This window comes from Macrotis lagotis, chromosome 4, assembly GCF_037893015.1.
Source record: "Macrotis lagotis isolate mMagLag1 chromosome 4, bilby.v1.9.chrom.fasta, whole genome shotgun sequence".
NCBI lineage: Eukaryota > Metazoa > Chordata > Mammalia > Peramelemorphia > Peramelidae > Macrotis > Macrotis lagotis.
In genome coordinates this window covers 104,147,228-104,170,413 of record NC_133661.1, presented here as the reverse complement: position 1 = coordinate 104,170,413, position 23,186 = coordinate 104,147,228, and the positions used below count along the sequence as shown (strand labels likewise).

Here is a 23,186-nt window from a genome sequence, read left to right as displayed (position 1 = left end):
TTAGTAATTTAATGGCAGAGCTCTGACTGGTTCAGATCTGTGACTTCAATTCTATGCTCCCTCCAATACATCATACAAATACCTTCAGATTAGCTTATCATTTCTGCACACTAGAATGTTTTTCTGATTGTGTGATTTTTTTTTTTTGTATATGGTAAAATTTTAAATCTTCTTTAAGCTTTTAACGATTTCTATGACCTTGCTTAGTAACTCCAGGTCTTTGTCCCACAAAGGGAAATCAGCTAATTAGTCCACAAACATTTCTTAAGTGCCCTGATATTTGCTTTCTTGCGATTCCATTTAAGCCTGATCCCTGACTCCAAATTAGACCATATCTTTCAGTTTGGAGCACCATTGTACCATCCCTCTTCTGCCTATCTAACCTTTGTCTACTTAACCTCTGCCAGATTTGGTTCCATACCATCCATAGTATCACTTCCCTAAGCTATGCATGACCAGATCCATCTCTTCTTTCTCTGAACTTGGAGCATTCATTTTTGGTCTTGATTTACAATGTAGATAATATATGATTAATTATTTTCTTGTAGTTCTTTTCTGCCCTTTTCAATTGTAAACTGTTAGACTGCAGAAATTCGTCTTAAAGTTCTCTCTTTCAATGTCAATTTGATTTTCTTTTTCTTTCTTTCTTTTTTTTTTTTTTTTCCCCAAGGCAAATGGGCTTAAGTGGCTTGCTCAAGGCCACACAGCTAGGTAATTATTAAGTGTCTGAGACCAGATTTGAGCCCTACCTAGTTACTTCTGACTCCAGGGCTGGTGCTTTATCCACTGCGGCACCTAGCCGCCCCCATTGTCAATTTGATTTTCAACATATTTGGATAATTACTGAGTAAGAAAGTTTGATAGAAACTGAGTGCCCTTTTAGTCAATTGTATGTAATTCATTCAAACTTTTGTTTTTCTTTAGATTTTGAAGTCATTGTATTCAATATAAAAATTATTCCATCTATTCATTTCAATGATTTGAATATTAGTAATCTTTAAAATATAATTTTGAAAGCTATTAATATCTTGGGGCAGAAATCTTCCAGAGAAATGTATCCTGAATTTTATAATAATAGTCAGTGGGGAAAATTGAGTTTAGTGTACAAAACTTCATCTCAAGGGAACTTTACTGGAATACGACTAAAAAGCATTTAACCTATCTATAAATAATACTTCATAATTTAAACCAGGGTGTTTTTTTCTTCAGTAAGTAAACCAGAGTCATTAAAATTAAATGTAGGAAAAAACTTAGCTTTCATTTTGTTAGTAAATAACTGATTCACACAGATTTGTTTGTATGACAAAGTAGCCAAAGGGGCACAATTGGTACTGTAATGTTTCAGTTATGAAGGCCTTTCTCAGTCGTGTAGGGAAATAGAGATCTCTTGCTTCTCTGAAACTTGAGGAAGTTACACAACTATGCTGACTAGTTCCACTACAAATTTATTTTATCTCAACTGGGCTTTCCTTATAGTAAAACAACCCTCTTATTCTGCCTTAACTGATTTGCTAACCTTTTTGTCACAGTTGCTTTTCCAAACCTCCTCTTCCCCTAGAACCTCACCTCCTCTATGTTCTCAGCTGAATACCTAGCTTCCTACTTTACTTAGAATTGAGGTCATTTGCCTTAAACTCCTCTTTTTCCCATCTTCATCTTATAACTTCATCATTCACTATTTTCTCCTTGACTTTAAAGAGGAAGATCAGCCTCTTTACAAGGTATCCCTTGATTCCTGTCCCTTCCCAACTTTTTCAGCTTATTGCCCCCTCAGTTTCCCCTGCTCTTCAGCAATCTTCACTTTACCATTTTCTGGGTTTTTCATTGCTGTCTAAAAATACACCTTTATCATGAAAAATGTTTACTAGATTTCCTCTCATTTCCACCTGTTAGCATACTATTTCTTTTCTCTCTTTCTAACTAATGGTTAGTAACTGTAACCAGAGTTACCATTCATCTTTTAATTGTCAAATCTAATGGCCTTTTCTCTGTTTTTATCCTTCTTGACCTTTTCTGGTGTAACTGATACTGCTGACCATCTTTGTGGATTTTCTTAACATTGCTCTTTTATTTTCTTGCTACCTGTCTGTTTCTTCTCAGACCTGATCAACTTCCATTGGTTCATATATCATCTTTGCACAAATAACTTTCAGATCTTTTTATCTTCTTTTTAGTCTCTTTTCAATCCCTATCCTACATCACCAAAACAAGATTTCCTGGAGACATATCTCAAACTCTACTAGTCTGCTTGTCCAAAATAGATCTGTCATGAGCAATACCATCCTTTAAGTCACCCAGGTTTTTAGCCTTGTCATCATTTACTTCTTCCTTTCACTGATCCTGTGCATTTAATCAGCTAACATTGTATTATTTTATCACCATAACTTTAAAATAAATCCTTTTTTCTTCACTTACTCAGCCACCACCCTGCTTCAGGTTCTTATCACCTCATGCCTCATCACTTCAATGTCCTCCTAAGTGGTCTCCTTGACTTCAGTCTCTTCCACGTATCTATCTTATAAAACTCTGAAAAAGCGTAATTTTTAATGTAGTGCTGACACTTATCACTACTCACTGAACTTTAGTGGCTCCTTATTAACTCTTGGATCAAATAAAAACTCCTCCCTTTGATAGTTAAAGTTCTTAACAACCTTCATCTTCTCTAGTCTTCCTATATAATCCCCTTTTCCACATTCTCTGGACACAGCCACATTGGTTCTTAGAGTGCTTCAATCTCTCATTTTTGTGCATAGTTACTTGCTGTCCTCCAGAGAGTAATGTTCTCCCTTCTCAACTTTGCTTCTTGGAATCTTTGACTTTCCCATAAAGTTCAGAAGTGAAATGAGAATAATCACTATCCCCACTATTTAAATACTAGCCATGGCAAGAAATATAAGAAAAATAAATTAAGAGGTGACAGAACAGTCTTGATTTATATAAATATTTCTATAAAGCAATTTTAAAAATAGAAATAAATCAAGAAAAATAATTGGAGATATGTTCCATCTTTGTGACTAAACCTTTCCAATATAATAAAAATTACCATACTGTTCAGATTGTTATACAAATTTATTATTACCAATCAATTTTTCAAATTATTAATACCAATGAAATTTTCAATGGTATATTTTATGGAATTTGATAAAATAATGAAATTATTTTTAGGGATAAAAGTTAAAAAAGAATCAAAGGTTTTGAAAACAAAAGGTTATGTATTAAGATGCTCATCTGAATCTACTTTTTATCAGACTGTTTGTCCTAGACTTAGCTTTTCTCAAACCCAACTAGATTACAAGACTGCTAGATTACATCAGAGTTATCTGATGATGCATTTAAAACAGAATGGTTTCCTTTTTTTCTTTTTACTTCTCTTTCTAAATTTGGAAAGTACTAGAAAATGTAAGGATTGACTTACTTAATACTCCCCAGATGTCTAGTATAGTGCCCTTTTATGTAGAATGAGCTGATATTGTAAAAGTTAAAATTGGTTGAAGGCAGCATAGTGAGTATATCTTACTCTTTGGGGCTTGATTTTCTAACATCCATTAGGGTACCTGAAGCCCCAGGAGTGTGCGCCCCCATTGCTTATCCAGCTGATATCAATTAGCCAGTCAGATTTAATTAACTGGTATTCATTCATTCATTCATGTATTTATTTGTTTGGTTTTTGCAAGGCAATGGGGTTAAGTGACTTGACCAAGGTCACACAGCTAGGTAATTATTAAGTATCTGAGACTGGATTTGAACTCTGGTTCCTAACTCTTCCTAACTCCAGAGTTGTTGCTCTATTCACTGTGTCATCTAGCTATCCCTGATTTAATTAACTTTTAGTTAGGGATATTTACTGAGCAAGTATTTATAATAATAACAGTTGATACAGAAAAACTTTCTTCAAAATTCCGAGACATATTCTGCTTTTAGTACCTCCAAAATACAAGGGAAAGTAGGCTCAAGCTTAGCATGTGGGGGATAACAGTGGTTGGATGGGTAGCTTTTTCTTCCTTTTTTAGTACTTATGAACTTCCCCTGGGTGTGTGTGACTCCCTGATGGACCTATAGAGTCTGGATGCTTGTAGAGTCCTAAAGCTATATCTTTTTCAGTGAATCTAGTTTGTCTTTTCTGAGCTCTTGAGCTAGATTTATTTTATTTATTTAATTTAATTTAATTTTAATTTTAATTTTATTTTATTTTAGTCTCCTGATACAGTTTTTCTCTCTCTCTGGATAACTTGTTCAGTGACGAGGAAGATGAATATGATATTCCTTCTGGGCTCATTTCCTCTCCCTCTTCTCTTATGGTACAGGTGCCAAGGGTTTACCTTTTCAAAGTGCTCTTGAAGCTTGACTCCCAGAGAAATTACAGGAATTGCCTTACTTGACATAAAAAAAAATGCTATAGGTGTATCTAATTATTTCAACTAGTCCCATTGTATTTTCTCATCTGATTTCATCCAGTATCTGAAAAAATTTCACTTCTTCCCAATAGAATTATTCATTATTTCTTTTATACTTTTTATTGATTGATTCCTCAGCTCCTTTTAATAAAAGTTATAGAGCTTAAAACATCTTGAATATAGTAATTGGGTTTGAGACTTGTCCTTTTTAAAAATTTATTCTTATTTTGTGCAAATAATTTTTTTTATACATTACTAAAATATTCTTGCTTAAGAGTAAACATAATACCCTCTCCCCCAACAAAATATAAACCTGCATAAGCAATAAAGTAAAGGGGAGAGAAATTAAAATTTAAAAAAAATCATTGTAGGTCTTTTTAACAGTTTGCAAAATGGAAACATTGCTTAACATAGAAAGAGTAATCCAGGGTTGGAGGAGTAGTTCTCTAGAGGTTTTTCTCTAGTCTAGCTGTCAGTCTCAAATAGGGACAATCTTTGTAGGCTTTATATTAATTTAGGAAAAAACCTCACAAATTAACAAAATCTGTGTTGTATTAAATTTTTGTTTATTTTGTTAGGTATTACCCAATTATATTTTAATCTGATTCCAGCCATCCAAATTCTTCTGGATGCAAATTTGATACCTTGAATCTAGTTTAAAACATACCTGAAGAATGAATTTTCCTTAGATTCCTAACTAATGGTCTCTATTTGAAAACAGTGATTAAAACTTATTTTTTTTCAAAGGCAATCCATTTCCCTTTTTGGACAGTATTAATTGGAAGTTTTTTCTCATTGAACCCAACTCTGCCTTCTTGCAATTTCTATTCTATATCACAGAATTGTATGCTGTATGATCAGCCAAACATAATCCTGCTTTGTTTACTGCTTTGACTTAAATAGAAGGTGTTCATATTTTCTAAACTCCATATTAGGACAACCATATGATAAAGGTTTTTTACTGTTGTCATTCATTTCCTATCATAGTAATTTTTAAATTTGGAATAATTCTAGAAAGTATAGACTGCATTGTCACTTATTTTCCTTTCACTTCTTCTGATTTCATCCATTCTTATTCACCCCTTCTCTTCCTTTGAACTCCCTATTTCTGTCATTAATATTTCTTTCTTTGTTATCCAGGTCTCAAATCTATTATCATTTAACAGTTCATCAGTCATAAATTCCACAGAATATAATATCAAAGATGGCAAGGGCCTTAGGACCATCTTGTCTAGCTTACATATCCCTCAAATGGGGGAAACTAAGACTCTTGAGTGAGGAACTGGTTTACTAAAATTGTTCTAGGGTCAAGATTAGAGTCTATGCTTATTATTGCCCTAGAGTGTTTTATGTATTTTTAGTAGGTCTCTAGGGACAATGTGTTGGCAAGTTGCTTGTTTTTAAGGGTGCAGGGATTCTTAACCTTTGTTAGTTTGGTCAAACCTATGGACTCCTTTTCAGAATATTTCTAAATGCATAAAATAAAATACATAGAATTATAAGAAACCCAGTTATAGTGAAATAGTTATCAAATAAAATTATTAAAAAAAAAAACAAATGTTGGGGACCCAGGTTAAGAATCAGGAATAAGGGGAGCCTGGTGACTGGATCCTTAGAAGGCAGGCACTATTTCCTGTCCAGACTCTTACTCTCATAGAAGTATCTCATGCTCATGTAACATTTTCAGTTTTATCTAGTCCTTTTCCTATTATAGACTCTGGGAGACAGGGAATATAAGAGTTGTTACAGGTAGTGTTTTTGATAGTATTTTGAATTTCACTTGACTTTTGTAAACAGTTGTCTCTGTTTTACAGATGAGAAAACTGATGCTCAGAGAGGTTAAGTGACTTGCCCAAAGTCATTCCGCTATTACTGGTCAGACCTGAGATTCAGACCAGGTCTCTTCAATCCAGCCCTCTTTTTTACACCATGCTGCCTCCTTTTTTGATTCTCTTGGCATGTTTCTCTAAGCAGATTATTGTCAGTAAGTCACTAGCCTATATACCTTGTATATCTTAAAGCTCTATGTAAATTTAAATTGTTATTATTGGGTTTTGGAATCATATTTTAAACTTTGACTCTTCCCCAGAATTTTGCGAGATACAAGTTCTCTTCACTTGAACTTCCGTGGAAAGCAAACATTTATTTGCGAACATAATAGTTTCCTAGTTGACTGTTCTGTGGACACAAATCTGCATAGTCTATAGATAAATTTTTATTTTAATTATTAAACTTGTATTGGGTAAAATGGAATGGTGTTTTAGGGAGGAAACCCTCCTATGAAGTTTAAGTGGGAAGGTCTTTCTGAGGTCATCATGTTCTCAGGAACAAGTACTTGATACAAATCATATATATTTTAAAAAATAACCTAACATTGACTCTTTTTTTGTATTTTATTACAGAAATTCTAATGAGACTTTGACCTTCACCTTTTTGCTAGTTGGAATGTGTTATCAAGTTTGGGTACAGTGCCTTCTGAACCAACATGTAACAGATGGATGTTTCTTTATACAAATTGCTACTTCAAGCCAACATTTTTGACTCTGTAGGATCCCTGTATCTTCAGCCTTGAATTTCAGTTTGTTCTAAACAGAGTAAAAGAAGTTCATGTAGTGCTTGCTCTAGGTTGAGTCATCATGAGTAGCAGTCTAGGAAAAGAAAAAGATTGTAAAGAGAAAGACCCTAAAGTGCCGTCAGCCAAGGAGAGAGAAAAGGAGGCAAAGGCCTCTGGAGGTTTTGGAAAAGAGAGTAAAGAAAAGGAACCTAAGACCAAAGGGAAAGATGCCAAAGATGGAAAGAAAGACTCCAGTGCTGCACAGCCAGGTGTGGCTTTTTCTGTGGACAATACTATTAAACGCCCTAATCCAGCTCCTGGGACTAGAAAAAAATCTAGCAATGCTGAAGTGATCAAAGAGCTAAACAAATGCCGGGAAGAAAATTCAATGCGACTGGACTTATCCAAGAGATCTATACATATGCTTCCTTCATCAATCAAAGAATTGACACAACTAACAGAACTTTATTTATACAGCAACAAATTACAGTCTCTTCCAGCAGAGGTAGGCTGTTTAGTGAATCTAGTAACACTGGCACTGAGTGAAAATTCACTGACCAGTTTGCCTGACTCTCTTGATAACTTGAAGAAGCTTCGTATGCTTGACCTACGACATAACAAATTGAGAGAAATTCCCTCAGTAGTGTATAGATTAGATTCTCTCACCACTCTTTATCTTCGTTTTAATCGAATCACTACTGTGGAAAAAGATATAAAAAATTTGTCAAAACTCATCATGCTTAGCATTCGGGAAAACAAAATCAAACAACTACCGGCTGAAATTGGTAAGAGACTCTTTTGATTTTGCTTTTTTTCTTTGATGTGTTTAGTATGCTAAATATTTTTTATAAAGAATTGTAGATTGCGTCAGTAAATTCATTGAGCTACTTTTTTTAACCTTCATTATAAAACTCAACAAACTTTTATTCTTGAGCTTTTAACAGTATCATAATCATAAGAACTCTTATAAATGTTATGATCCTATGTATAATGAGTTCATACAACCAACATCTTTCATATGAAGAGAGTGGCTATTTTTTAGATTAAGATTATTCTTTGAGGGGGGAAGTCACAAAATCTTAGAATTGGAATGAATTTCAGAGGTCATTCAGTTATACCTCTGTCTCAAGGTTGAAATCCCCTCACAACATCTCTAACAAGTGACCATCAAATGTCCAGCTGAACAATTCCAGCAATGAAAAAAAAATCTCTTACCTGCTGAGGTAACCTATGCTGTTTGGGGACTAAATAGTAAGTTCTCTCTTATATTGGTCTAACAGTGATTGCCTCATAGCTACCACCTTGTTGTTCTAGTTCTGTCCTTTAGAGTCAAGCAAAAGGATTAACTCTCACCACCTTCTTCTACAACTGTTAAAGTATCTTGATGCCCCCAAATTTAATTCACTCTCAATACCCATTTCCTTTGATTACTCTTGCTATAGCAGGGCTTCCTGTACCCCTAACCACCTTGGTCATTCTATCCTGAATCTCAGCTCCCTAAAATATTGTGCATAGAACCAAATATTAATTCAGTGGAAAAGTACAAAAGATATTGAGACTGTCATTTAATTTGTAAGCCATTTTGACTGCTATCATACTTTTGATGCATGATAAGCTTATAGTCGATAAAAAAAAATTCTCATATTATCTGCTCAACCATATATTCCTATTCTCACTTAGGTAGTTAATTTATGAACTTAAATATGTGAAGTTGTTCTTTATTAAATATCATTTTATTAGATTTGCATAGCTTTTTGAACTATTTTTGAGATCTTGGTTCTTATTTCAATTCTAAATCATTGGCTTCAATTTGTAAAACTTTTACTTAAATGAGCAAACTGACCAGCAACAAATAAGGGTATTTTTTCAATCTTTTATCTCTGCTCCCTCTGTGCCAGTGGAAGAGAGTTGATCAATTTAATCTCTAACGTTACTGCCTTACCCAAAGCTATCTCCAAATATACAAATTTTTGTTTCAGCAGGACCTTCTGATCTGACAGATTGTCAAATAAGACAGTTTAAGTACTCTTTGGAGTTCTACAGAAGCCAAATAAATATTTGAAAGTAATGGTAGAAGTAAGAGAATCGATAACAAGTGTAAAAAGTTAATAAGAAAAATATTTGTACTGATATTTTTAACCATGGAAGAACTGTCCCCCTCAAAAAAAAGAAGACATGCTATTGATTTCTGTTTCAATTTCATTTTATTCCTGAAAAGTTATTATGTCTAGTCATTTAAAAATTTTAAATCCACTCAAACTTTATCATGCCTTTTTAGAAAAAAAAAATTTTTTCCCCTCTTTCCCTAAATAGAAGCAGTTTATGTGCATAGTGGATTGGGCCTGGAGTCAGGAAACCTGAATTCAGATAGGTTACTCACTTAGTTTCTGTTTGACTCAGATTTGATTTATCAAATGAGGATAATAATAGTGTCTATCATGGTTGCTGGATGATCAGATGAGTTAATAAAAGTTAATAAAAAAGCACAGTGCTTTATCAGTGTTTTATTCTCTCCTATTTTTTTCCTCCTAAATTGTTTTATATCAAAGTGCATACATTCTATGCATAGAACTATTACTGCTTTGTGCTGTTGGCCATGCAACTGTAACAGGAAAAGAAATTTTCAGATGTGTCTAGTGGTTGAGATAGTTGTGAGAAAAGCTTGATAGCTTTCTATACAAAACTCAGTTCATAAGCATATGTTGAACACCTAATGTGTTAATGCATATTACTAATTGCTTAAATGCCATCCAAAAATCTCCCTCCCCCCAAAAAAGACACGGTATTCATACACACACACATACATATGAATATGGACTTGCATTATATTTATATATATTTTTGGACTTGCATTAAGGGTTATCAGGAAAGGCCTTGTTTTGCAGTAGATGGAATTTTAGCTTTTGGAAGAAAGCTAGGAAGGGGGAAATGAGTAAAGATTTCCAGGTATGAAAGATAGCCAGTGAATATACTTGGAGTCAAGAGATTATTTTATGCTGGGACTAGCAAGGAGTCTGGTGCCACTGGATCATAGACTTTGGAGAAGAAGGAAAAGTTAAAGATAAATACCTTTTTATCAAATAGGCATTTGATAAATGATTATTGAATTTAAATGAATTTTGAAAATCTTAGATGCCATATACTTTACATGCACTCTGAGCTTAAGCCACTTTTAACTTTCATTTTGGTTCATGCATTAAAATGTTTCAAAGTCTTCTTTAGAGATTCTCTCCCTTATATTTATATAGTTTCTTCTATAGTTTTTTAATTTCAGTACAAAATTTAATTTTCAGCAATGTAGATTCAACACAAAATTAAAATCTAATTAATTACAATTAATATCTCATATTATGGAACTTTATTATATCAAAATGAAATCCAGAACACTGGACATCTCAATTTTTGTTTTTGTTCTGCAGAAAGAAATATCTCCTGTTTTAATTCGTAGACACTAATCTAAAAGATTGATTTGAGATGAGGATAATTATTAATGCAAGTCTTGTTAGTACAATCTTATGATAGGAACTACCAAATTAACTGAGATTTATTTAAGTAAGGCTAATGCCTTGACAAAATTTAACACTAGTTAATGCTTCCATTTTCTACTATATGAATATGAGTTTAGCATCAAGATATCAAGATTTATTTTACTATAGTCTTTTTTTATTTGGAGTAGCATATTTTAAAATTACTTTTTGACTTATTACTGTATGTAGCATGACTTCTTTCTCCATCCTGTGCACTAATTTTGTTTTTCATTTTTTTAAAGTCATTGTCTTTTAAAATAATGTAAATAGTAGTGGAAACCTGCCCTTATTAGGCCTTTACAGTTTGACTTTTGTCCTTATTACTTTCAGAAACTGCCTTCTCTAAGACCCCTGATAGTTTCTTTATTGTGATGTCTAATGGTCTTATGTCCACATTCCTCATTTTGGTGTACCATTCCAACTTTGATATCCCTTTTCCCTGGCTTTTATGGAATGTTACTTTTGACTACTTTGGAATATTCCTCAGATTATTTACAGATTTTGTAACTTTCCTCTTCTTTCTTAAGTGTGAATATACCCCATGGTGCTGCCCTAGATCATCCTTGCTTGTCACCCTACATTTTTTTTTCTTGTTGAACCCACCAAAATGACTTCTATTACCTCCTCTATAACTTCTAATTCTTTCCCCAACCTTTCCTCAGAATTCTAGTGCTGTATTTTTGACTTGTCTGTTCAATACTGCTGTCTAAATATCACACTTTGCTTTTATCTCCCACATATCATAGTTTTAGGGTGTATACTTTCTTCTGTTAGATAGCAGACCCTTTAAGGCAGGATCTGTTGTATCTTTTGCTTTCCTAATAATCTTATAGAAATAATCTTTAAAAGCATGTTTGAGTTCATTAGAAAACACAACACAAAAACATTTAAATAATTTTTGTATATTTCACTGAGTGCAGTGAATAAAAATAATTGTGATAATTTTAATATTTAAATAGATAAACATGGAAAAATTGAAATACACATTTCCTTAAAGCATTCTTCACTAATAATTTTAGAGCTGAACAGCTTTATGACAGAGAAGCATACATATTCAAAAGTTTTTTTCTTGTCATTACTTTGCAGTTCTGATATGGATGCCAGAGTCTAAATTATTTATTTTCTTTCCATTTATATGAATATACAAAATATATATTTGGATATAATATCTAGTCCCCCCCACACACACCTGTGATTTCATTTATATGGGGAACCCAAGGAGTGAAAAACTCTTCTGAAGCAGATCAGCAGTTCATTTGCATCTTAGAGATTTTGGTTCTTAAAGGGTTTGTCTAAGAATGCCTTTTTTTTTAATTAGACTTCTCTATTCCCCAATCCCTGCCTTCAGCTGCACGTTGCTTCTTACTTTTTCACTTGGTATTGGTAAGGAGGTTGAAAGAAGCTGAAGAAAAGGAAAGGTGAAAGAATCCCAAGTCTCACATATGTATTTGGAATTTGACAGCTTGAGAACTCTTCTTTATTGCCAACTTAAACATTCAGTGTCTTCATGTAAAAAAATACTGTGCTGAAAGCAACCCCCCCCCCAAAAAAAACCCCAAACCCCTGAAAACAAAAACTTGCTAAATCCTATTAGGGAGATGAGTTGTCCACTGAGGTTGTGGTCTTTTTATGGTTGCCCATCTCTTTTGTGTGAGATGGAAGACATTAGTCCAGCTGTTTTTTGATGATGCTAAGGCTAGCCTTCTATTCATTACATTATACTACCTCTCATTTAGCTTTTGTATGGCATGTAGAAGTATAGTTGAAGAGGCTGACAAACTAGTATTCAGTTTATAAGATGGCAGACTAGAATCACCTATTGTTCAGAGAAGTTCTTAGTTCCTTTATTTTTTTAAGAAATATTTTTATTTATTTTGAGTTTTACAGTCTTCCCCCAATCTTGCTTCCATCCCCCCACAGAAGGCAGTCTGTTAGTCTTTACATTATTTCCATGGTATACATTGATTTAAATTGAATGTGATGAGAGAGAAATCATATCCTTAAGGAAGAAAAATAAAGTATAAGAGCAAAATTACATAATAAGGTAATGAGTTTTTTTTCTTCTAAATTAAAGGTAATAGTCTTTGGCCTTTGTTTAAACTCCACAGTTCTTTCTCTGGGTACAGATGGTATTCTCCATTGCAGATAGCCCCAAATTGTCCCTGATTGTTGCACTGATGGAATAATCAAGTCCATCAAGGTTGATCATCACCCCCATGTTGCTGTTAGGGTGTACAGTGTTTTTTTTCTAGTTCTGCTCATCTCCTTCAGCATCAGTTCATGCAAATCCTTCCAGGCTTCCCTGAATTCTCATCCCTCATGGTTTCTAATAGAACAGTAGTGTTCTATGACATACATATACCACAGTTTGTTAGGCCATTCCCAATTGAAGGACATTTACTTAATTTCCAATTCTTTGCCACCACAAACAGGGCTGCTATGAATATTTTTGTACAAGTGATATTGTTACCCTTTTCAGAATGTAATTATATTTTTAAAATTATATATAAATTTAGGTGAAGACTCATGTAAATAATTGTTACCTTTAATATTATTCGATATGAGAAATTAGAGACTTTTGTATAGAATTGTTAAACTATGAGAACTGTGACAAAATAGTAAAAGTGATATTGAATCAGATAGCAAATATATGAATAAGATGATACTGTGTTGGACAGAATCCAAGAAAATAATGAAGGCTCTTAATGTATCTCTTTCAGTAGTTCTATATATCAGCTTATCTCATTTTATCCATGTTTTCATTTTTAAGTTCATACATTGACTTGAGAAAATAATTTCCCATTTATCTGAAATGAGATTGCTCATATATCTGCTAATTCATGAATACTGTCCTCTTTTTTAGTTGCTTTCCAGTAATTTCTCTTCCATTATATAGTGTTCCTTCTCATTCTCAATATGCTCAATATGGGTCTGAAAGAAGTGCTAGTGACCATGTGAGCAGAGAATGAACAGATGCAAGAGAGGTTGATATAGAATTGACAAGATGTAGTAGTTGAATAAGTGAGGGTTAGGAATGAGTTGAAAATGACTAAAGTTGCAAACCTGGGTAACAGGAAAGATGGTGGTGGCCTGGTATAAATAGGGAAATTTAGAAATCTAGAGGAAAATGATAATGAATTTGATATGCTAGTAGGACATCATGTTTATCAAGGCAGATATCTCTCTCTCTCTCACACACACACACACACACACACACACACACACACGTACACCCCAATTAAAATTAGTGGTTGAGCCGGAACTTCTAACTATCTTGCCAGTGTGCTTATGCCAGACTGCCTGTCTAAGAACTGACCTGGGCTGTGGTCTTCAGCAAACTGAAACATGTAAGTAGAAATGTTTTTACTTTGGGTGGAGTTCAAGGTATGTCATCTAATTCTGACTCACAGATTAGGCTGCAGAGGCAGACAATTGCTCTTCTTAGGTTTAAGTGCCAAATTTGATTTGTTACTATATAGCTGGGACAAGGAAAACATAGGTTCATTTCTACCTTGGACACATTGGTTGTGTGACTTAGGCAAATCAGTTAACACTCATTGCCCTAGGCAATGCAAGTGCCAACTTGAATTAATAGAGGGAGTTTCCTAACCAAGAGATCCCATGCCAGTGAAATCATAGGTCTGACTTTAAAAAAAAAAGCTGGAACCTACTTGATTAAATATGTATCACTTTTTATGAGATTTTGTTTCATTAAGTATTGATTCCCTTTCTATTTTAAGTCTGCATTTTTCTTGCATTTAAGAACAATTGTTGTAATCCAGGAAAGATAAATAAATATAATTACTAAGGAAACCACAAATGATTAGATAAATTACCTAATCTTTAGAGATTGTTAAAAGAAAAAAAAACTAGAAAGACTAAGACTCCTTTTCATTTAAAATGGAAAAAAAGAGGGACCATTAAGAGATTCCTTTCTAAAAGTACACAAAAGGATAAAGATGAAAGTAGATTTAAATTACCATTGAAAAAATGATGGTAGGTGAGGAGACTTGAAACAACAAGGACTAACATTACTTCTTTTCTTCACATAAATCAAAATATTATGTAAGACTGTAGCCTACATTCATAAAAGGGGAAAAAGTAGGTAGAGGATAGAGGGGAATATACCTTGTACCCTAATCAGTTCCATTGGTAAACAACAAGGGAAAGATAGCTTTATTAGTTTCTTAGCAAGAAAAGGATCTATAGGAGACTTGTGAAGTATCAAAGGGGACAGATTGAAACAGGGAAATAAAAGGGAAGTTCTTGACTCAATGGAAGAGAAGGGAGATCTCACCAAAGAACACTCCAGTGGGAGGGGAGAGATCTGTTCTGTAATGGAAGATGAACCTTAAAATCTGAATGAAGGGGCAGCTAGGTGGTGCAGTGGATAAAGCACCGGCCCTGGAGTCAGGAGTAGCTGGGTTCAAATCCAGTCTCAGTTAATAATTACCTACCTGTGTGGCCTTGGGCAAGCCACTTAACTCTATTTGCCTTGCAAAAACCTAAAAAAAATCTGATTGAAAATGGTGTACAGCAAGAGTATTTCTGAAAGTATTATACTTCCATGGACAACATTATGTCTGAGGAAAAGAAAAATTGGAGCTCTGAGGTACAGTTGGTTTACAAAAAGGTGGAGAATGCAACTTGGAGAAGAAATTGCTTAACAGTTCAGAAAGAAAGTAATCAATGAGAGGAAAAAGGATAGAGTTGGACTCAACCACTAATTTTAAATGGGGTGTACGTGTGTGTGTGTGTGTGTGTGTGAGAGAGAGAGAGAGAGAGAGATATCTGCCTTGATAAATATGTTGTCCTACTTGCATATCAGATTCATTATCATTTTCCTCTAGATTTCCAACTAACTAATTTAAGTTTTAAAGTTTGGACACATTTGGAATCAAATTTCTATCATGGGTCAGTGATTCAATTTTCATTATCCTTCTCATGCACTGATATGTCTGAAAGTGAGGCATAGTAAGGAAAAAAAAAGGATGAAGTGAACAGTGAGGCATAGTAAGAAAAAAAGGATGAAGTGAACAGAATTGCAAGGCAATAACATAGAAATTAGTTAGAAGAGGAAAATTAAACTTGACTACTTCAGAAAACCTTGAATCTACATTTTGAGGAAGAGCTCAAAAGAGTCATGCTTCTCCCTCTGAACTTTACCAGTATATCTCTCCTGTCCTCTGCTCTCTCTTTCCACGATCCCCTTCTCCCACTGCTCTTCTCTCTTTGTGAATTACTTCTGGATTTGATGGGCATTCTTTTCCCATTGATAAATTGCTTCTGGGACCTCCATTTTGAGGAAGGTTTTCAAGTAGTCATTCTTGACTCTATACTTTGTCATTCTGCTTCAGCTGCCTCCCATCCCTACCCCCATTCAGGTACCTTTTCTGGATTGTGTTCTTCATTGGAATCCAAATTCCTCGAGAACAGGGCAACACAGTAAGTGCTTAATAAATACTTTCTCATTAAGTACTTATTGCTGAGATTTTGTTGAACTTAATTCCATGAGGAACACAAAGAGGCTAAAGAGGAAGCAGGTATGTGACCAGAGGATAGAGCTCTGGGCCTGCAGTCAAGGATACTGTCTCAAACGCTGACTGTGTAGCCCTGGATCATTCTCTTAACCACTATTTACCTCAGTTTCCTCATCTATAAAATGGGAATGAACAGTACCTTCCTCATGGGTTGTTTTGAGGTTCTGATGAAATAATATTTATTTAAAAACACTTAGCATGGGGCCTGGCAAAAAGTAGCAGGCGCTATAATAAAATTTTTCCCTCTTCCTTTAAAAAAGGAATAAATAAGTATATAAACTTTATATGAAAGAGCATTTGGAATTAACAAAAAGGAAATGAATTAATGAAGAGAAAATAAATCCTTTTAGAAGGTGCAGAAATATAAAATTTCTTCCCCCCCCCCAAAAGGAATTGAAGGACAAGAAGAAAGGGGGAACTTTGAACATACTGGAGAAGGAAAAAGCAAGGGGGAAAAGAGAGGAAGAATTAGGTAATTAAGTAAAAGGAAATCAATGATTTAAATAGCATTTAAAAGCAGGATGGGGGGTAGTATTGAAGATGAAGAGTAGAGAACTTTGGGAATTTGGTGGCCTTTAAGGAGACTTAAGTAAAATTTATCACAGGTACAAGGTACATGATTTCCAAAAGAAGAGGAACAAAAAAAATCCTAATTCAGAAAAAATTCTAAAAACAAATGAAGGAAACTATAACTATAGCTTTACAGATGAAAAGTTTAAAAGTACAAAAATGAAAAAAAATGACTGATCAAAAACCCCACAATTTATAAGAAACATCCTATAAACAAAGACATTTCCACAGTAAAACTGGAATTGATACACAAATAGAAAAAATAAGACTTGCGGCAATGCTATCAAAAAAAGCAAAAGATTAACATTATGAAAAAATAAATGATGAAATTTATTCTGCTGAAAAGAATCATGGATAACATGAATATCAATATTAAATATATGCTTCAAGTGGCATAGCATCCAAATTTATAAAGAGAAAATCTATTTCTAAGAAGACAGTAACACAGTAATAGAAGATTGGTTAAAGATGTGGATAAATGTAACAAAGATCAAAAGAAAGGAAAAGAATTAAACAATTTAATGGAGACATTAGAGCCAAAAGACTTATGGCATCATTGTAATGGGTCAACTAAAGAATATACATCTTCTTAGTATCACAGAAAATTGACCTTGTATTCAATCAGAGAGAAACCAAAAAATAAATATAAAAAGACAAATTACTGAACATACTTTACAAATTTTATTAGAATAAAAATTGTAATCATTTTGTTGGCGCACATACAGAAGATAAATATAAATGGAGACTCCATAATGAAATTATGTATAATCAAAGAATAAATCACAGAAATATTATGTTAAAGACAGAACTAATGATGAAACAAATATAAATGAAGACTCCATAATAAAATTCTATAAAACTTATAGATCAAAGAACAAACAATAGAAATAGTAGTTTTATGAGGGACAGGGCTAATGATGAAACAACATGTACCAAAATTTCTGAGATTCAGTGAAAACTGCCCTCTATGGAATAAGGATAGACATAAAAATATTCATTAGCAGATTAGAAAGATTAATGAATTGAATATACATAACTTCTTTTAGAGATTGAATGTCTCAAACAGGCTGAAAGGGCAGTGGTCACTTGAAGACTAGATACAACTCATTGACTGAATAGTAAATGTTAATGATTTTTGATTTGCTGTATTTTTGACCTGAGCCATTTTGCATGTTTCCAGGGTTTACCATGTTGGTACATATCAATACCTAATTGACTTTTTTGCCCTGATATAACTTTCAAACTTAAATGATCCAGAAACTTTGGAGCCTCCCCACCTCCACTTTCCAGTTTGCCCACTTGAAAACGTTTTCTTAAAAAAGAAAGCCAACCAAAAAAAAAGGAACAAAAAAGTACAAAGTAAGAAGAAAGTTTGAAAATTGGGGTATACTAGATAAACTGGAAACTAAAGACTAGTATTGATTTAGCAAAACTAAAAGCAAATTCTTTGAAATGATTAATAATATTAATAAACCTTTAGCCAACCTGATTTTAAAAAAGAGGACAGAAAAATCAAATAAAAATAAAAAGTGAGCAAGGTATAATTACAACAAAGCCAGACTAAAAAGTATGAGCAGAACCTGCTATGTACTGTTTAAGCTGAGAACATTAAAAAAAGGAAAACCTTTAAAATGTTGAATATATGAGCTAGTAGAAAACTAAATAGAAATCTTAAATAATCCAGTGTTAGAAAAGAAAATGGAACTGATTGTAAATGAAGTACTGAAGGAAAAAAAAATCCTAATGGATTCACAGAATTTTATCAGATATGTTAAGAAAGTAAATACCATAGTACTCAAATTTTTCTCAAAAATTCAAACAAACTCTTATCGTACTTCTTTTTTAGGTTTTTTCAAGGCAAATGGGGTTAAGTGGCTTGCCCAAGGCCACACAGCTAGGTAATTAAGTGTCTGAGATCAAATTTGAACCCAGGTACTCCTGACTCCAAGGCCCGTGCTTTATCCACTGCGCCACCTAGCCGCCTCTTATCATACTTTTTTTATAGCACTAATACCTAAACCAGGGAAAGATAAAAGAATTATAGATAACTTCTGTTGATATTGATTCAAATATTATAAATGAAATTTTTTTCACTAATATGTGATTAAAAACTGTGTTTCCAGCAAATAATTTAACCCTAGAATTTTTGTAGGTTTTCCCTGTTTAAAATATAATTACTTTGGATAAAGTTTTTCCCTAAATTCTTGGGAGATGCATTGATTTATAAACTGGGTCTAGGGATTCCAAATGTGTCTAAACTTTAAAACTTAAGTTTGGTATGCTTGGACCTCTGATGTCTTGGGTATAAAATGTTAAATGGTAAAACTATAGATTGTCCATTCTAATTAAAACTATAGATTGTACACTTATGTGAATTCATATGTTTGGGATCATTTTCAGAGCTAATTCCTTAGACAACTTAGGAAAAATCTTAGAAAACTTCATATTTTATAATGACATCACCTTCCTGAAGTCATTATTTCTCTTTGAGAATGAAGGATGAACAACAACAAACAATATCCTATCATTGACCAAACAATATTGGTCAATTTGGTCACCCACCTTATTCACTAGACTTTTTTTTCTAAATTGTTTTTGTCTGTTTTCAAATATTAAATTCATATGGAATCTGAATTTTTGGTATGATCAAAAGAATGTGCTTTAAGGCTCTAGAGGCAGTTTCAGAAGGGATTACATTTTTGGGGGTATGTGTGGTAATATTGCTACAGTTTTTAAGGAGTACCGTTTCCCTTCCAAGAGTACTGCCTTTGAAAGAGACAACTCTTGTTCAGATGTTGTGGTATATTTATTTTAAAAAATATACTAAATTACATTATGCTTACATCTTATACATTATAGAATTCTAATCTAGCATTGCTGATTGAAATCAATTTTTCTTACTTCTCGCATAGTACATTTAATTGAAGAGTATTTGCAATTTATTTCTTTAAAAGGTAGTGGTAATATGTCCGGTCTGTTCATTTTGCTTTTTGAATAGTATGATAAAGCATTTTTTCTAGAGCGATAAAATTCCATAAGCCTAGCAAAATCTTTGGCTTAAAAATATAACTTCAGTAATCTTCAATAGAGAAGCCTTCTCCCACCAGCCTCCATGTTCTGGCAGGACAGTGCAATCTAACTTGTGGTTTTATACTTCGAAATTCACTGAGCTATTTCCTTGCTGTTGCTTCAGTCACTGCTGAGATAATTTGTTTTTGCCCTCATCCCTCTATTTTATGTCAATAAGCAGCTTTATAACTCTTTCCTCCTCACCTTGTGGAAGATGTGAATCTATAAGAAAAACTCAATTTAGGACAGCAGAACACAGCCACACAACTCCAAGGTAAAAGAACTTGGAGCAGGACTTGTAAAAATGTTCTGTACAGGTTTAATTGACTGGGGGTGTGCCAGGCAAGTAGGAAAGGGGCCTGACATCCATCTGAGACCAGGGTAAACTGAGGCAGCTGAAAAGAGTATTATTACCTAATGTGAGAGGAAACTAAGAAACATTTGAGGGATAGCCTTGGAATCTTTACCATCAAACAGGAAGGAAAATGAGAAAAAACAAATAGAAATGAAAGATTGCAATTAACAAAGATCTCAGGAGGAAGAAAACTCACTTAAAATCCTTGACCATGGGCGGTTAGGTGGTGCAGTGGATAAAGCACCAGCCCTGGAGTCAGGAGTACCTGGGTTCAAATCTAGTCTGAGACACTTAATAATTACCTAGCTGTGTGGCCTTGGGCAAGCCACTTAACACCATTGCCTTGCAAAAAAAAAAAAAAAAAAAAACCCTTGACCACATGTAGATAAACCAACAAATAGAAGGAAAGATTTCTATCTTGGACATCTAGGTTAGTCCTAATATCTCTGAATGAATATTGCAAGATGAGAGGAAACTGAATAAATACCTGCTAAGACTGAGAATTCTGTGGAACTCCATAAAAGCATGAAACCCAAATGATGCAAGAGAGAAGTAAGAAGCTGGCAGAATTTGTGAGCTATACAGCAGAAACAGTTGACAGAGTAGAAAAAACTTGAATATACAATGATAAGTATCTCCAAAGAAGCAAAACGAAAATAATCACTTGGGAATACAAATATGAAGAAATAAAAGACAATTCTGGCAGGAGAAGTAAAATGTTATGAAATTCAAAGGGCATATGATTATATGAAAAAACATTGATGTATAGGAAAAATTTAAGGATTATAGAAATCTCATAAGAACAGGACAGATAAAAAAAAGCCTGAAACCATAATGCAAAATAGAATATAAGAAAACAGCCAGAATTTCCAAATATGGAAACTTCTTAATATGTTAATTGAAAGAATTCAGAAATGACTTTAGGAAAAACAAAACTAAAATAGCCCCTTAAATTGCAAACTCTCGTATGCATAGTGATTAATAAATATAATAGCAAACAACAAATGCTACAAGCAACCAAGAAAATTATCTTCAAATATAATAAGCTGAGAGGATTCTGAGAAGATGGAAAAATTATCTGGATCTCCCTAATTGCCCCACAAATAATTTAAAATAATGCCTCAAAGTGAATTTTGAGTGGTAATATTAAAAATTGAGGCAAAGTAATTGTCCATGTAAGACAACTTGAGAGAACATTTGGAAAGACCCAATCTCACCTCTTCTTCCCTACTCCTGAGTGAAGTGCATATACCTCCAGAAAGATACAGCAGAATCAACAGCAAATCCTGGAGTCAACTCAGTCAACAAATTACAAGTTGTAGGAGATCTGATTCAAACTCAGAAGAAGATTGTGAAGTCAAGCGGCTGCTTGTAAAACTTAAAAGGAAAATACATAATAGCTGCTAGCCCAAAAAGGGTCCTTTGGAAGAGCTTAAAAAGAACTTTTAACAATCAAATAGCAGATGTTGGGGGAATTTAGGAAAATAATTAAGAGTAATGCAAATCTCCTAATTAGAAAAAAGATCCAAAAGCATATAGAAGAAACTAGTTCCTTAAAAATTAGATTTGGATGTGGGGAAGCTCATCATTTTATAAGATAATAAAAGAAAATCAAATGAATGGAAAAAAAATAGTAGAGAATGTGAAACATCATTAGAAAAACAGTTGATTTGGAGAACAGATTGGGGAGAGACTATTATGAGAAGTATCTTTGGAAACTAATTTCAAGAAATTGTTTAGGAAAATTGCCCTGAAGTTTGAGAATGAGAGGGCAAAATAAAAATTGAAGAAATCTATGGAACTGAAAGAGATCTCAATTTGAAAATGCATAGGAATAGCATAGTTAAGATATTCAGTTTCCAGATCAAGGAGAAAATATTGCATGCAGCTAGAAAGAACCTAATTTAAATATTGTGAAGCTATAGTCAAGATAACTGAAGATTTAGCAACTCCTCCATTAAAAGACAAAAGGCCACGGCATAGTATATTCTAAAGAGCAAAGAAACTCAGTTTGCAACCAAGAAGTTTTGCAAACAAAGCTGAGTACAATCCTCAATGGAAAAAAATGGATATTTAATGAACTAAAGAACTTACAGATATTTGTGACAAAAAGACAAGTGAATGCAAAAACATATGAAAGTAAACATTAAAGACCAATTATAAAGGATTTAACAATGTAAAAATGTTTACTTCTTATGTTGGAGTATACACACACACACACACACACACACATATATACACTTAAAATATCAGTATCTCTTAAGAATATTATCATTATGCTTCAGGGATGATGTTACAAATTTTTAAAAATTTTTTACTTATTTACACATTACTAAAAGTTTTGCTGTAAGAGTAAACATTACCCCCCCCCCCCGAAAAACCTCATGAAAAATAAGGTGGGAGAAAAAAGAAAGAAAATTATATTTCAGTCTGTGTATGGATTCCATCAGCTCTGTATCTGGGATGGATTGCATTCTTTATCATAAGTCTTATCAGAGAAGTTTTTTCCATATTTTTTTAGTTTAGTTTTTTTTATTTTTTGGCAAGGCAATGGGGTTAAGTGGCTTGCCCAAGGCCATACAGCTAGGTAATTATTTAAGTGTCTGAGGCCAGATTTAAACTCAGGTACTCCTGTCTCCAGGGCTGGTGCTCTATCCCTCTATCCACTGCGCCACCTAGCCACCCCTCCATATTTTTTTTTATTGAATTTATTTTTTTATTCTCATTTTGTACAAATGCTTTTTTTACATTAATAAGATGTTCTTGTTTACAAGTAAACAAAATACCCCTCCTCCCCCATGAATATAGATAGACTTGCTTGGGTGAAAAAAGTAAAGGGGAGAGAAAAAAATTAAAATAAAAAATAAGAGTAATAGTAATAATTGTAGGTATGGCCAGGTGGCGCAATGGACAAAGCACCAGCCCTGGAGCCACGAGCACCCAAGCCCATATCCAGCCTCGTAAACCCAACAATCACCCAGCCATGTGACATGCAAGCCACCCGATGCCCACTGTCCTGCAAAAACCAAGAAGAAGAAAAAAAAGACCCAAAATAAAATGAAATAGTAATAGTAGGGGTGGCTTGGTGGCAGACAGAGCATTGGCCCTTGAGCCAGGAGCAGCTGGGTCCAAATCTGGCCCCAGACACCCAAAGATCACCCTGATCACCCTGCTATG

General features: G+C 33.7%; 1 protein-coding gene across 5 annotated transcripts in view; it reads left to right on the top strand.

The window, feature by feature from the left end:
• The window catches only part of SHOC2 (SHOC2 leucine rich repeat scaffold protein), a 131,368-nt gene that overhangs the window by 42,116 nt on the left and 66,066 nt on the right, over positions 1–23,186 (top strand). For 3 of the 5 annotated variants that reach the window (XM_074233718.1, XM_074233719.1, XM_074233720.1), the window contains exon 2: positions 6,797–7,733. In XM_074233718.1, the coding sequence (XP_074089819.1) occupies positions 7,031–7,733 (703 nt within the window). In that variant the 5' untranslated portion in view covers positions 6,797–7,030. Of the gene's footprint in view, positions 1–6,208; positions 6,379–6,796; positions 7,734–23,186 lie in introns of all 5 variants that reach the window. The other 2 variants (XM_074233717.1, XM_074233716.1) reach the window with 1 other exon arrangement.